This window comes from Hyperolius riggenbachi, chromosome 2, assembly GCF_040937935.1.
Source record: "Hyperolius riggenbachi isolate aHypRig1 chromosome 2, aHypRig1.pri, whole genome shotgun sequence".
Lineage (NCBI taxonomy): Eukaryota > Metazoa > Chordata > Amphibia > Anura > Hyperoliidae > Hyperolius > Hyperolius riggenbachi.
In genome coordinates this window covers 273,130,628-273,147,029 of record NC_090647.1, presented here as the reverse complement: position 1 = coordinate 273,147,029, position 16,402 = coordinate 273,130,628, and the positions used below count along the sequence as shown (strand labels likewise).

The following is a 16,402-nucleotide window of genomic DNA, read 5'->3' as shown; positions in this document are numbered from 1 at the left end:
CATGCCGGATAGAGCAGAGGCCGACCACATGGCTAAGCGTGCATGGACGGTGCAGCCGCCGCCCACCGGGACAGGTGAGTGATCAATGCTGTTACATGTGAGGGGACCCTGGGGAGCAGTGGGGGAGACAAATTGGCAGGATCTGGCAGCGCAGGGGCCGCTGCAGAAGTCGGGGGCCTTGGAATAATTGCTCCTTTTGCCTCTACTGCAGCGGCAGCCCTGCCTTCAAGGTAGGCCTTTTCCATATTACCCTACACTGCTTTTCCTCAGTTTTTATACTTTGGACACCTCCTATCCAATAACATTCCAAGTTTATACCCTATACAAAGGGTCCTTTATCGTTGTAAAGTACAGTATTTTGGAGTAGTGACTGCAAAAACCTCACAAGGCCGAGTGGGGATGGTATTTCCCCACATGCGCTAATAGTGGTTGCTGGATCTGGCAATCCTGACTTGTGAGTATCCTACTACTTGCACCAGATCTTCTATATTTATATAACATACTACACCGGAACAGAACAGAAGAGTTTCCCTGTGTTTTTGTTTCCTTTCCTATTCATTTGGGTATGTTTCTTTTATTTAAACATGTCTACAACAAAGAGGAGAAAGGAAGCACCTCAAAAGAATAAAACTCTCAAAAACTGTTTAAAACAGTAAGACAAAAGCTTAAATCAGAGATAAAAATGTAATTTATGAAAAGTTACATATTTAACTACTGTCCAAAACCGCATCCAAAGGCCAATGCAGTAGCTGAAAGGTGTGCTGCTGTGGCTGGGGGCCTCTTCCCTCCTCTGTGTTACCCACATTCCCCCTAGGGGGTTAGTACTAGTGGACAGTAACAGCCATACTGTCCTACCCTCTTTTAGTGGAACGTGACGTGCTACAACCTATCCGAGTGAAGAGTGTTTCTTCACAAGTACATTAATGTGGTTTCCAATATTGCAACCTGGATTTGTTAGTAGTACCCCTCTTCTTCTCATTACATTACATACTTATAATTATTAAACTATATGGGACTTCTGGTGTTTTTTGTTTCCTTGGATGGTACTCTCCCCCTCCAACCCCCTCCTTAAAGAGACAATGAAGCAGAAAAAAAAATATGATATAGTGAATTGATTGTGTAGTACAGTTAAGAAATACAACATTGGGAGCAGAGACATAAGTCTAATATTGTTTCCAGTACAGGAAGAGTCAAGAAACCGCAGTTGTTATCTATGCAAAAGAGCCATTGAGCTCCACGACTTTCAAAGTCGCAGAGAGCTCTGTCTTCTGAAGCTTATTATCTCACGTGTCTCTAACAGTATTGGTTTTTTTTTCCTGCAGAGGACAGTTCAAAAGTTCACTAGCCTGCTCTGTAAAATCATTTAGGATGCTGAGTAGTGTGTAAACTGCAAATATTAGAGAATGATGCAATGTTATTAATAAAAACTATATAACTGAAGATAAAAATATGAGAATATTTTCTTTGCTATTAGTGTTCTAATAATTATCCGTACTACACAACCAATTCATTATATCTTTTTTTTTTCGCTTCAGTGTCTCTATAATGTCAACAACAAGGTAAGTAGAAATGGACCTTATAATGATGGAGGCATTCCAAAAAATTGTATAATGGGAGAAAACATATTATTTTTTTTACAGTACATGGATTCTCAAAGGGCCCTAGTACAAGATTCATGTCAGTGGGTTCTTTGGACCTGATGTGCAAACAGTCAGTAACTGCCATGCACAGGCAGGGCATAGCAATTGCCAATACTAATGTCGGGGAACAGTGTTACAGTGTTAGTGCTATGTGCGTTACCAGGGTAACACCTGTGTTGCTGTGGTAACGCTCAGAGTATAACAACCGTACTGGCCTTTAATGCATCTGGTCATACACGCAGAACATGGTATCATTTTTCATTAAACAGGTTTAACATGTTTGTCAATCAGACAATTTACAGCTCAGGTCGGAGTCTGAAGAATGTCATAATGCAGAGCAGCATAGTTTCCCTTAAGGGAGAACCAGCGCTACTGGGCATTGGGCAATGTCAACTCTCCTAATGTTGTGTCCAAAAGCATTTTAGTATGTGCAAGGATATCGTCAGTGTAACACACTGACAGAAAATCTCCAACACCAGATCATAAGATGAAAGCATAAAAAGACTGCTGGAATAATGGACTTGCATGTGAAAGTGGGATTGCTCTTAGTTCTATGTGCTTCTGTATCTACACAAGGTAAGACCATTTATACCATACCATTTTCCTAAATTCTAGCATGTCAAGTAATGGCTTACAGTAATTGGCTATTTTGCTGGTGGCAGTTAGAGAAGACTTGTAGTGAGAGTAATATATAGACTGCCATATTTATTACCTTTTAAAATACTTATTGCCTGACTGATACTGACTGCCATGCTGACTATTTGGCGTTAAAGGACCACTTTGATGAAAAACTGTAAAACTTGAAATGCATTATGTACACAAACATATAAGGTGTACATTTGTCCTAGAGTAAAATGAACTATAAAACACATATTTCATATTTAGCTGTCAATTGCAGTAGGCATTATTAATCTGATGGCTTTAAACTGTTTGACCTCTATTGGATTAGTCCATCTCTTCATGGGGGGTTCTCAAGGTTTTCTTTATGCTTTTCTAAAGCACTCCCTTATACAGAAATGTTAGCTGGCCTGCCTACATTTGTGCTACTATTGGGACAGTTGATCTGTGCCAATACCATTCAGTGCTTTGAAATTAAAGGGAACAAGAATCTCCCATGAGGAATAAACTAGTTCAAAACCTGAGGGTCACAGCTTCCCAGGACGACACCCAACTATATCTTTCCTTCAAGCCTGGTGTGGCAGACCCAACTCTAACTATAAACACCTGGTTATGTGAACTACAGCAATGGATGAATGACAACTGGCTGAAACTGAATGCAGACAAAACTGAAGTCCTTCTGATCGGAGGACAGCGCATGACAACAAAACAACTTAACTTGCAGTCTTCACCACTGGGAATAGGAGGCACGGATCTACGCAGCTCTGATAATGTGCGTAGCCTGGGAGTTCTAATTGATGGGGATTTAAACTTCAGAACTCACATCTCTGCTGTGGTGAAATCATCCTATTTTGACCTTAAGAACATCGCAAAAACCAAGCACCTCATCTCCCCAGAAGATCTACCAACTTTAGTTCATGCCTTCATTACCTCCCGACTGGACTACTGCAATGCTCTCTACACTGGCCTTCCAAAAAAGGACTTGTTCCGCCTACAGCTGATACAGAATACTGCTGGCAGACTGCTAACCAACCAACCCTGTCACTGCCACATAACACCAGTCCTGCACTCCCTTCACTGGCTACCTATAGAATGGAGGGTCCAAATCAAGATCGGCCTACTGACATTTAAATCACTGAATAATCTGGGCCCTGGATACATGAAAGATATGTTGCAGCTGCGTAGCAATCCCCGCATTCTCAGATCCACAGGTTCTAATAATCTATTCATATCCAGAGTCCACTTGGAAACTTTTGGTCCCAGAGCCTTCTGTCATGCTGCCCCTATGTTTTGGAACTCCTTACCTCATCAGACCAGGACAGCTCCATCCCTGGACGTGTTTAAATCCAGACTGAAAATCCACCTGTTCAGTTTGGCATTTGCAGAAATATAACTTTTGTTGTGTGAATAATTCATCCTACTACCAATTATTGAATCTGAGAGAGCCTAAGCGCTTTGAGTCCTAAGGGAGAAAAGCGCTATAGAAATGTTATTGTATTATTGTGTATTATATTGTATCATTTTATAATGTCTACTGTGAGCAACAGCTACATTGCACACTGCAAATTACATTGCATTTGCTCTGGGACAAATATATGTATATACACACATTTATTATAAATGTTAACGTTTTCTTGTCTTTGTGCCACTTTATTTGTGTCTGAATCACATATTTTGACCAAGTATGCAGCCAATAGAGTGAAAATGGGGTCAGATCACCCGATCTGCATATTATACTTGTGCCTGGTTAAAGATAACAGAAAACCTAAAGTGGGAAGAAAACATGAGCAGCAGTATTTATTTCTTGAAAATAAATCCACCGGCTTCAGTAGTTTCTGAGTCACACTTATGCTACAAGTATGCAGGCAGAGGAGTCAGAGCAGCTGATTTGTGCATTCATTATAGAACAGAAAGCATTACAGGCAAAGGATCAGAGCAACAGTAAGGGTGTGATCACACTTTGCACGTAGCAGCAATTGTATGGGTATAGTTACATCTATGAGCTGTAATGGCCCACCTTATTCAAATGCACTTTCTACATTGGCCTTAATTCACTAAGCTTTATCAAACACTTTATCAAACGTTTGATAATTTACCTCATGGGTAAAATCCAATTTTGAATTCACTAAGATTTATTGAACGTTTTATCGATAAAACATTCGATAAATATATAACACCTCAGTGAATTCAAAATTATTTAAAGGGAAGGTTCACGCAGGAGCTAAAAAAAATAAAAATCCAAATCCACTTACCTGGGGCTTCCTCCAGCCCGTGGCAGGCAGGACGTGCCCTCGCTGCGGCTCTGCAGGCTCCCGGTCTTCTTCGGTAGCGCACCCGACCTGGCGAGGCCCGGTTGCATCACCTGTTATACGCACATTGCATTGCACTATTAACTATTAACCACTTAAGGACCAGGCCATTTTTACCTGATCTGTGCTGCGTGGGCTCTCCAGCCCACAGCACAGATCAGGATAGAGCCAGGGCGACCAGACTTCCCTCCTTTTTTCCCCACTAGGGGGATGTCCTGCTGGGGGGGTCTGATCGCCACCGGCTATTTTCGCCTGTGGGGGGGGGGCTCCTCAAAGGCCCCTCCGCAGCGATTTTCGCCCTCCCTGTCCTTCCCTCCCTCCCCTCTTTCACCTGGGTGGCGCAGGACGGAGATCCGTCCTGCACCGCCTCTAATAGGTTTCAGCCTATCAGACTGCGGCGATCCCCGGCCAATCAGATGCCGGGGATCGCTAATATCCTTCACGGCGCTGCAGCGCAGCAGCGCCGTATGATGTAAACAGCGGGGATTGCTTCCCCGCGTGTTTACATTTAGCCTGCGAGCCGCAATCGGAGGCTCGCAGGCTGTTCACGGAGACACCCTCCGTGAACTGACATGGAAAGAGCGGCCGTTTCCATGTAAAACCACTCAACACCTAGGTCCGCCGATCGGCTGACAGTGGTCATTAAGTGGTTAATGTGTGCGTTATGTATTAACCTCCCTAGTGTTCTGGACGAGTTTAGGCTCGTCCAGAGACGCCAGAGGCCACCGCTCAGGCCCTGCCGGGCGGATTTGAATAATTTTTTTTTTAAACACGCAGCTAGCACTTTGCTGCTCGCCGCCGATCCGCCGCCACCCGCCACGTAATAGCCCCCCCCCCCGAGACCCCGTGCACAGCCTGGCCAATCAGTGCCAGGCAGCGCTGAGGGGTGGAATCGGGACTCCCTATGACGTCACGACGTCAATGACAATGATGACATCATTTGGTTCATCGCCATGGCGACGGGGAAAGCCCTGAAGGAAATCCTGTTCAGAACGGGATTTCCTGACAGGCATAGGCGCCAGTGGTGATCGGAATTGTGGGTGGGAATTGCCAGGGAGGGGGGTATCATGTAGCTAGCGCTAGGCTAGCTACATGAGTAAACAAAGAATTAGGTATAAAAAACCATGTGCAGCCCTCCGGCTGCGCAGAATCAGAACGCCCAGCAGGTTAACACTGTGTATGCAATGCATTATGTCCAACGGATCCATCGCATGATGCAGAAAGCTGCATATGAATAGTTATTGTTCAGCATTTGTAAATATCAAGCAGCTGCTAAATTTAGTGGGAGTAGAATGGGTAAAGCACACTTGAACTGTTCACTTTTACTTACCTTGGACTTCTTCCAGCCCCCTGTAGTCTGTCAGGTGGTCCCTTGGCGTGCTCTAGGCCCCCTCCGTTCCCGTTCTCCTGGTGGTAGCTCTGTAAGATCTGTGACTGGAACTCCAGTTGTGCCTACTGCTCAAGCGCAGTCCCATCTGCGCAACCTTATTTATCACGCTCCCAGCAGGTTTTGCCTATGCGAGGTTAATTATTTTGAGAAAAGGACATGCACAGTTTTCAGCATAGTTCAGGTGTACTTTAAGGATTTGGAAACAGGCTATCCTGTCATGTCCCTATACTGCAGGAATGGATGGATTTGTTGGAGAAACAATAGCCCTACAAAAAGCTAACATATGCCCACAGAGGTAGGCCTTGGAGATTTCGCAAGGTCTGGGATTGATGAGTTAAGAGGTACTCCTGATTTGGTTGATGTTCTCTCCTTGCTGTATTTACTGGAAACTGTATCATAACATGGCTCGTCTCACATGTACTAGCCTATTCTCAGGCTTGAACCTTAGCTCAGCAAAAAACTTCAAGTGCAAGATTTACTCACTTGCAGAATGTCTGATGGATAGAATTGCCTCTTAAAGCATACATGAGCCCAAATGAATGACAGCAGATTTACTTACCTGGGGCTTCCTCCAGCCGCTTAAAGCGGACCTAAACCAAACATTTTTTAAATTCAAAATATTTAGTTGCACCACTCTGGCACCACTTAGGGAAAATGCCAGAAGAGGTTAAAAAGAGTTTTTAAAGAAAGAATAAAGGAGGAGAGTTGAGGTATGAGATAAAAGGGTGTTGGAGGAAGAGCGCTACTGCAGAAGACTACAAAAAAAAAAGGCTCTGCAGTCAAACAGGGACATCTTTTCCCTTGCAAAGTAGTTGAACTGTGATCCGGTGTTAGTCGAGGAGCAAAAATGCAGACATCAAACCAACAAACATTGATTCCAGTGAAACCTTTAATGACTACTAACTGTACATGGCTTATTGCAAGCTTTCGAAACGTTAAGTTTCTTCTTCAGGCATTAGAGAGAACTGGATCAGAAGTGTACAAAAAAAAGTTTTGAATCACATACAGACTTACAGTATATATATATGATTCTGTAGGCTCAATCTGACATGTTTCACACAGTTTCACATGATTTCACATTCATTTCTTCACAGTCTGATAACCTTAGACAAGTTCCCCCCTCCCCCTCCCACTAACTCTTATTTATTATCTGAAGATGTTGCATCATATTTCATTAGCAAAAATTTCAAAAATATAGAACAGTTTTAAATGCAACCCTCATTACCAGGCCAACCACCTCCTCCTCCATCGTCCTCCTCTCTGTTCACCCACTAGAAACTACCACTCCTCTTCTCTACATGGCCAGTCTCACATTCTAATCTCATCCTCCCTAACAGCTTTCATTGCCATAATTGAACAACACCTTTATTCACTAATCACTAAAACACACCTCACTTTAAAACACACCTCACTATCTGCTCTTTGGAACCTATAGGCCCATACACACGTCGGACGTTTGAACGTTCCGTCGTTCAGTCGTCCGCACGTGAAATCGGGCGTGTGTACAGACTGTCGTTCGGGTGATAAGACTGGTCTTGAGCGATCCGCCAGGCGGATCGCTCAAAATCAGTCTTATCACCCGTCTGTACACACGCCCAATTTCGCATGCGGACGACTGAACGACGGGACGTTCAAACGCCCCGTCGTTCACAAAAGTCTGACGTGTGTATGGGCCTTATTCCTTATCTCATCCCCAACTATCTTCCTCCTCTATCCCTCCTCTAACTAGTGTAATAGTTAAGGGCTCTGCCACTGATGTAGGAGTCCTGGGTTCAAATCCTGGCTCTTCCTACTCAGTAAGCCAGCACCTATTCAGTAAGGAGTTCATTGTGCAAGTCTCCTTAACACTGCTACTGCCTACTGAGTGCGCTCTCGTGGCTGCCTCGCAAGCGCTTTGAGTCCAACAGGAGAAAGGCACTATACAAAAAAAGGAATTATTATTATTATTATTATTTTAATCTACATTAGAGTGAAAGTGTTTCTAGGGTTCCTCGTAAATTAGAATTACAAACAATCCTCAGGATTGCACACCTGAATGAAGATAGGTGCTGGACCTACCTTGACAGTACAGTTTTCTGTCCAATACCTTGATGAAAGGGAACCATGTGTGGCCCTCACACAAAGTTTTATATACTGTATATATACTGTGCTAATTCACTAAAGTTATGCACACACCCCTTGGTTTTGATAGCTTAATTATTAAACCCCCATCTAGTCTTACTGGAGTTCATGAGCAGGGATTTTATAAGTTAGAAAAATGACCTTTATGCTTTAATGCAATATTATTATGATGATGATTAACCACTTGAGGACCGCCCCTAGCCGATGGGCGGCAGCAAAGGCTGGGCCTAAACGACCGCAATACGCCCATCGGCGGCGGGTCCTCATGTGGCTGCTGGCCGGGGATCGCGCGCTGTTATGCGTGCGCATCCTCCGGCAATAGGCTCTGCCCACCCGCGTCATCAACCCGCCGGCCAATCGGAAGCGCCGGTGGGTTGTTAACCTGACGATCGCCGCATAGGAAGCGTATAATACGCTTTGTAATGTATACAAAGCGTATTATACAGGCTGCCTCCTGCCCTGGTGGTCCCAGTGTCCGAGGGACCACCAGGGCAGGCTGCAGCCACTCTAATGTGCACACAAGCACACTGATCTGCTCCCCCTGTATTAACCCACGGATCACCTGTCAATCACCTGTCAATCACCCATCAATCACCCCCTGTCACTGCCACCCATAAATCAGCCCCTAACCTGCCCCTTGCGGGCAATCTGATCACCCACCCACACCATCAGATCGCCCGCAGACCCGACGTCAGATCACCTCCCAAGTGCATTGTTTACATCTGTTCTCTCCTCTAAACACCCACTAATTACCCATCAATCACACCCTAACACCACCTGTCACTGTTACCCATCAGATTAGACCCTCTGCCCCTTGCGGGCACCCAATCACCCGCCCACACGCTCAGATTGCCCTCAGACCCCCCCTTATAAATTCGCCAGTGCATTATTTACATCTGTTCTTGCCTGTAATAACCCACTGATTACCTGTCAATCACCTGTCAATCACCCATCAATCACCCCTGTCACTGCCACCCATCAATCAGCCCCTAGACTGCCCCTTGCGGGCAATCTGATCACCCACCCACAACATAAGATCGCCCGCAGACCCGACGTCAGATCACCTCCCAAGTGCATTGTTTACATCTGTTCTCTCCTCTAAACACCCACTAATTACCCATCAATCACCCATCAATCACACCCTATCACCACCTGTCACTGTTACCCATCAGATTAGACCCTAATCTGCCCCTTGCGGGCACCCAATCACCCGCCCACACGCTCAGATTGCCCTCAGACCCCCCCCTTATCAATTCGCCAGTGCATTATTTACATCTGTTCTTCGCTGTAATAACCCACTGATCACCTGTCAATCACCTGTCAATCACCCATCAATCACCCGCTGTCACTGCCACCCATCAATCACCCCCTGTCACTGCCACCCATCAATCAGCCCCTAACTTGCCCCTTGCGGGCAATCTGATCACCCACCCACACCATCAGATCGCCCACAGACCTGACGTCAGATCACCTCCCAAGTGCATTGTTTACATCTGTTCTCTCCTCTAAAAACCCACTAATTACCCATCAATCACCCATCAATCACACCCTATCACCACCTGTCACTGTTACCCACCAGATTAGACCCTAATCTGCACCTTGCGGGCACCCAATCACCCGGACACATGCTCAGATTGCCCTCAGACCCCCCTTATAAATTCGCAAGTGCATTATTTACATCTGTTCTTGCCTGTAATAACCCACTGATCACCTGTCAATCACCCATCAATCACTCCCTGTCACTGCCACCCATCAATCAGCCCCTAACCTGCCCCTTGCGGGCAATCTGATCACCCACCCACACCATCAGATCGCCCGCAGACCCGACGTCAGATCACCTCCCAAGTGCATTGTTTACATCTGTTCTCTCCTCTAAACACTCACTAATTACCCATCAATCACCCATCAATCACCCTCTGTCACTGCTACCCATCAGATTAGACCCCTATCTGCCCCTAGGGCACCCAATCACCCGCCCACACCCTCCAAACGCCCTCAGACCCCAGCCCTGATCCCCTTGCCAGTGCATTGCTTGCATATATTCCCCCCTCTAATCACACCTTGAGACACCCATCAATCACCTCCTATCACCACCTGTCACCCCCTAGCACATCTACCCATCAGATCAGGCCCTAATTTGCCCCGTGTGGGCTCCTGATCAGTCAGCCAAACCCTCAGATCCCCCTCAGACCCCCTTCCGATCACCTCCTCAGTACATTGATTGCATCTATTTTCCCCTCTAACCACCCCCTGAGACACCCATCAATCACCTCCTGTCACCCCCCTAGCACTCCTATCCATCAGATCAGGCCCAATACAACCTATCATCTAAGAGGCCACCCTGCTTATGACCGGTTCCACAAAATTTTCCCCTCATAGACCACCTGTCATCAAAATTTGCAGATGCATATACCCCTGAACAGTCATTTTGAGGCATTTGGTTTCCAGACTACTCACGGTTTTGGGCCCGTAAAATGCCAGGGCAGTATAGGAACCCCACAAGTGACCCCATTTTAGAAAAAAGACACCCCAAGGTATTCTGTTAGGTGTATGACGAGTTCATAGAAGATTTTATTTTTTGTCAAAAGTTAGCGGAAATTGATTTTTATAGTTTTTTTTCACAAAGTGTCAATTTCCACAAACTTGTGACAAAAAAAAATCTTCTATGAACTCACCATACTCCTAACAGAATACCTTGGGGTGTCTTCTTTCTAAAATGGGGTCCACTTGTGGGGTTCCTATACTGCCCTGGCATTTTAGGGGCCCTAAACCGTGAGCAGTAGTCTAGAAAACAAATGCCTCAAAATGACCTGTGAATAGGACGTTGGGCCCCTTAGCGCACCTAGGTTGCAAAAAAGTGTCACAAATGTGGTATTGCCGTACTCAGAAGAAGTAGTATAATGTGTTTTGGGGTGTATTTTTACACATACCCATGCTGGGTGGGAAAAATCTCTCTGTAAATGGACAATTGTGTGTAAAAAAAATCAAACAATTGTTATTTACAGAGATATTTCTCCCACCCAGCATGGGTATGTGTAAAAATACACCACAAAACACATTTTACTACTTCTCCTGAGTACGGCGGTACCACATGTGTGGCACTTTTTTGCACCCTAAGTGCGCTAAGGGGCCCAAAGTCCAATGAGTACCTTTAGGATTTCACAGGTCATTTTGCGACATTTGGTTTCAAGACTACTCCTCATGGTTTAGGGCCCCTAAAATGCCAGGGCAGTATAGGAACCCCACAAATGACCCCATTTTAAAAAGAAGACACCCAAAGGTATTCCGTTAGGAGTATGGTGAGTTCATAGAATATTTTATTTTTTGTCACAACTTAGCAGAAAATGACACTTTGTGAAAAAAAACCAATTAAAATCACTTTCCGCTAACTTGTGACAAACAATAAAATCTTCTATTAACTCACCATACTCCTAATGGAATACCTTGGGGTGTCTTCTTTCTAAAATGGGGTCATTAGTGGGGTTCCTATACTGCCCTGGCATTTTAGGGGCCCTAAACCATGAGTAGTCTTGAAACCAAATGTCGCAAAATGACCTGTGAAATCCTTAAGGTACTCATTGGACTTTGGGCCCCTTAGCGCAGTTTGGGTGCAAAAAAGTGCCACACATGTGGTATCGCCGTACTCAGGAGAAGTAGTATAATGTGTTTTGTGGTGTATTTTTACACATACCCATGCTGAGTGGGATAAATATCTCTGTAAATGGACAATTGTGTGTAAAAAAAATCAAGAAATTGTCATTTACAGAGGTATTTCTCCCACCCAGCATGGGTATGTGTAAAAATATTTGTGTTCCAAAAGAGAAGGGTAGTGTGGCACTCCTCCAATCAACAAAGGGGATCTTGTGGGTCAAAGGATACAGGCCAAACGAACTCCCGCACAGTGAGTCCCAATACACAATCATGCACAAAATAGCCACTGACGTGTGCTCCGTGTAGTACATACAGGAAGAAAGGTAACCATGGATCGTTGTCAACAAAGGAAAAGATCGGGCACCATCCGTCATTCAGCTTATTTATTACGTAGACATAACATGTGCGGCATAGGACATGGTACATATCACCTGTAGATCATGGCGACATCTGTGCGGGGTGGAGGTGGGTGCTCAGGGCTGTAGAAAGGTCGGCGACGGCCGTTTCGCGTCCACCAGGACGCTTGGTCACGCTGCGTTCCACCTATGTGTAAAAATATACCACAAAAAACACATTATACTACTTCTCCTGAGTACGGCAATGCCACATGTGTGGCACTTTTTTTGCAGCCTAACTGCGCTAAGGGGCCCAAAGTCCAATGAGCACCTTTAGGCTTTACAGGGGTGCTTACAATTAGGCACCCCCCAAAATGTCAGGACAGTAAACACACCCCACAAATGACCCCATTTTGGAAAGTAGACACTTCAAGGTATTCAGAGAGGAGCATAGTGAGTCCGTGGCAGATTTCATTTTTTTTTGTCGCAAGTTAGAAGAAATGGAAACTTTTTTTTGTCACAAAGTGTCATTTTCCGCTAACTTGTGACAAAAAATAAAATCTATGAACTCACCATGCCTCTCAGTGAATACTTTGGGATGTCTTCTTTCCAAAATGGGGTCATGTGGGGGGTATTTATACTATCCTGGAATTTTAGCACCTCATGAAACATGACAGGTGGTCAGAAAAGTCAGAGATGCCCAAACCAATAAATATACACTGAATTTTTTTTTATCAAAGACATGTAGCACAATAAATTTGGACAAAATGTATACAGAAATTTTACTTTATTTTAAAAATTTCAGCACAGAAAGTAAACAAAATCATTTTTTTTGACAAAATTCATGTCTTTTTTGATGAATATAATAAAAAGTAAAACTCGCAGCAGCAATCAAATAGCACCAAAAGAAAGCTGTATTAGTGACAAGAAAAGGAGGTAAAATTCATTTAGGTGGTAGGTTGTATGACCGAGCAATAAACCGTGAAAGCTGCAGTGGTCTGAATGGAAAAAAAGTCTCTGGTCCTTAAAGAGACACTGAAGAGAAAAAAAATATATGATATAATAAATTGGTTGTGTACTATGAATAATTACTAGAAGATTAGCAGCAAAGAAAATATTCTCATATTTTTATTTTCAGGTATATAGTGTTTTTTCTAACATTGCATCACTCTATAATATGTGCAGATTACACAACACTCAGCATTCAAAATGAGTCTTTCAGAGCAGTCTGTGAAGTAATGAACTCTCCTCTAGCAGAGGAAAAGTAAACAGTTCAATTACAGTTGAGATAATAAAAGTCAGATAACAGCCCTCTCCACGACTAAGTTAGTCGGAGAGCTTAATAGCTTTTTTGCATAGAGATAACAACTGCAGTTTCTCAACTCTTCCTGTACTGAAAACAATTAGACTGATGTATCTGATCTTAATGTTTTTTTTCTTAGCTGTGCTACACATACAAATCATAATATCATCATTTTTTTTTCACTTCAGTGTCTCTTTAAGGGGTGAAAAGACTGTGGTCCTCAAGTGGTTAATTTATAAAGCACCAACATATTGCATGCTTATCTACAAATTGTTGCACTATTGGCTCATTCAGGGTTGCACAGAGTGGTTTTCTCCTCCCTATCTTTACTTTAGTCTAGAGGACACTTTCACACATAGTGTCGCATTGCAGTACTCTCTCCTACTGATCCCCTGCCTCAGCTCGTCGCAGTGGCCATTAGTCTCTATGAGGCCCAGTGCACACCATAAACCTCTAGCAAATCCACAAAACGCCAGAGGTTTTTGAAGCAGATTTTCAGAGAGATTCTAGGCATGTTTAGAGAGGTTTTCTAAACAGGCCTAGCTTTTTTTGGAGTGTTTTTGTGTAGCAGATTTCATATATTGTTACAGTAAAACTGTTACTGAACAGCTTCTGTAACAAAAACACCTGGAAAACCGCTCTGATCTAGAATTTTTCAGAGCGGTTTGAGCTTTTCCAAATTTACATTGAGGCAGAAATGCATCTGCAAACCGCAAAAATGCTGCAGGAGCCACGTTTGCGGTTTGCTAAAAACCTCAAACCGCTGGTGTGCACCATCCCATTGAGATACATTAGCCAAGCGGTTTCACAAGCGGCAGCGGTTTTGAAAACGCTACCAAAAACGCTTGGTGTGCACCAGGCCTGAGACAGGACACAGTACCTGCTGTGCGATGTGATGTGATGAAAATGTTGTAGGCACCACAAGGTAATGCAGAAGCTGCAGCACATCACCCAGTGATTTCCATAAGTAAACCTGAAGTCCCATGTTAATTTTAATTTTTTTTAATGGTCATGCTGCCGTTATAATGTGCTGTGCGTCTTTCCTAGGCTGTTGCGGTGCGATCAATTGCACCACTATAGTGTGTAACGAATCTGAATGCTCTTTTTCATACCCAATTATACTATTGTCCTGTTGCCAATTAAAATAGTTAGTTGTGAAATGTTCCACCTGGTGGTTTGTAGCATTGCTCTAGCTTTTCTATTATGTTTTTGCCTTCTCAGTTTTGCAAGAGTGTTACTTGCATCAAATTTAAAATCTGCGTATATCTTGTTTCATGAAACAATAGCACTTCTATTTTCATTATTTGATCTCTTGTCTTTGTAAAATACCCTAGGGTCTAAAAGTTATTAACAGGCAACTGCTTTTAAAATAAATGTTCTTTATGTCCTCAGCTGTAAATCCAGCATCAATGAGTATGTAAATCCAGGTCGATTTACCGTCTTCATATAATATGCTCTTTCTTGAAGAGCCATCAGATCATCGTCCACACTCACTGCACTCCCTTTGCCAAACGATGGGAGCACTGCCATTAACACATTTGAACTACCGTACCCACCAAAAATGTAAATAACCGCTGAGGATTCTTATTAATCCATTTGTCTTAACTAATGGGAAACCTAATTGGGAAATTCAAACAAGCGAACTCTACAGCTTCCATCATTTGATGGTGGGATATTCATAATATTATAGAAATGATTTTTTTTTCAATAACTTAGAGTGAATGCTCCCAGCTATACCAAGTAAATGGTATAAGTAGGGACGGTCACTGTGTGGGCAACCACGGTAGCTTGTGTGACAAAGACAAGACCAGGAGCCAAATGGTGCAGTATCCTAGGATAAAATTAGCTCAATATTACAAGAGTAGTTATACTCACAAAGGTGGGTTGCAGAACCTGCAACCACTGTATATCGCCTATGGGGAAATAACCATCCCCACTCGGTACTCCAGGTCCTGCCAGAGCCAGGTGGTCACTCTCCTGGGACCCTAGCTGTGGATGGAACCACGCTAGTGGGAAGGGCACCTCCATAGGAGGTGTAGTGGGCAATGAAGAAGGGTGGAGGTGCCCAAAATTAATATTTCTCAGAGTATACGCTATAAGACATAAAAAAATACATGCGGTATCTTACCTGTCCACATGAACCAACCCAGAAAAACAAGGGTTTAGATCAGGTAAGGTTTATTCAAGCAAAATTAAAAAAAGACAACGCATTTCTTGGGTCTCTGCCCGCTTCCTCGGGTCAATAAAGTGCCTTAAGGAAATAGTTTGCAGCCTGGGTGCCACAAATGTATACACCAGATCCTGTTTTTCAATCAACATGATCCAAATTGGGCAGATTTGTCTTCTTCTGTTTTGCTTTTGGAAAAATCTGGCAGACTGCATAATGGTTTAGTGCTTAAACATAATCGTCTTTGTCAGTTTAGATGTAACGCATGTTTCTGACAGTTATTAGTGGTAAGAGTTCAGGTGACAAACACTAGGCTGTGTGAAGAAAGGCACACCTTATTGCTTTAGGGGTTATTGGTGTCTATTAGCAACAAGATGTATGAATAACAAGAGTGAGAAGGAAATAAAAAATCATCTACACTATGGAGAAAGAATAGTTGATTATCTAAACTATGTATTCTTAGGCATTTCTACATTTCTCAGATTATTGTAGTGTGAGCACTTCAATTAAGCAGCTGCCTTTTGACCGTATGAGTCAGAAGAGAGACATTTAAAGAGATTTCTGACATCTTGAAACTGAACTGCATTGCCCTCCCTAGAAAAGTAATATATGAAGAATATTTCTGAGGCTCTCATATATGGTTATATGGTTTATCCAAAGAAAAAATAAAGTAGGCAGTAACTGGAAAGCTTTATCTGCTGTACACATGCATGGCTGTATGATGACGTATTTGCAGGGCCGGGCCGAGGCATAGGCTGGAGAGGCTCCAGCCTCAGGGCGCAGTGTAGGAGGGGGCGCAGAATTCATTCAGCTGTCATTGCTAATTGTGTATGAAGCAGAAAGAAATTAGAAAAGGGGATACATATCA

General features: G+C 43.6%; 1 protein-coding gene across 1 annotated transcript in view; it reads left to right on the top strand.

Moving 5' to 3' along the window:
- The first annotated feature begins 1,838 nt into the window (after nt 1–1,838).
- Nucleotides 1,839–16,402, top strand: part of LOC137544313 (uroplakin-3b-like) — a 48,005-nt gene continuing 33,441 nt past the window's right edge. The window contains exon 1 of the mRNA XM_068265377.1: nt 1,839–2,216. Within this exon, the coding sequence (XP_068121478.1) occupies nt 2,156–2,216 (61 nt within the window). The 5' untranslated portion in view covers nt 1,839–2,155. The remainder of the gene's footprint in view (nt 2,217–16,402) is intronic.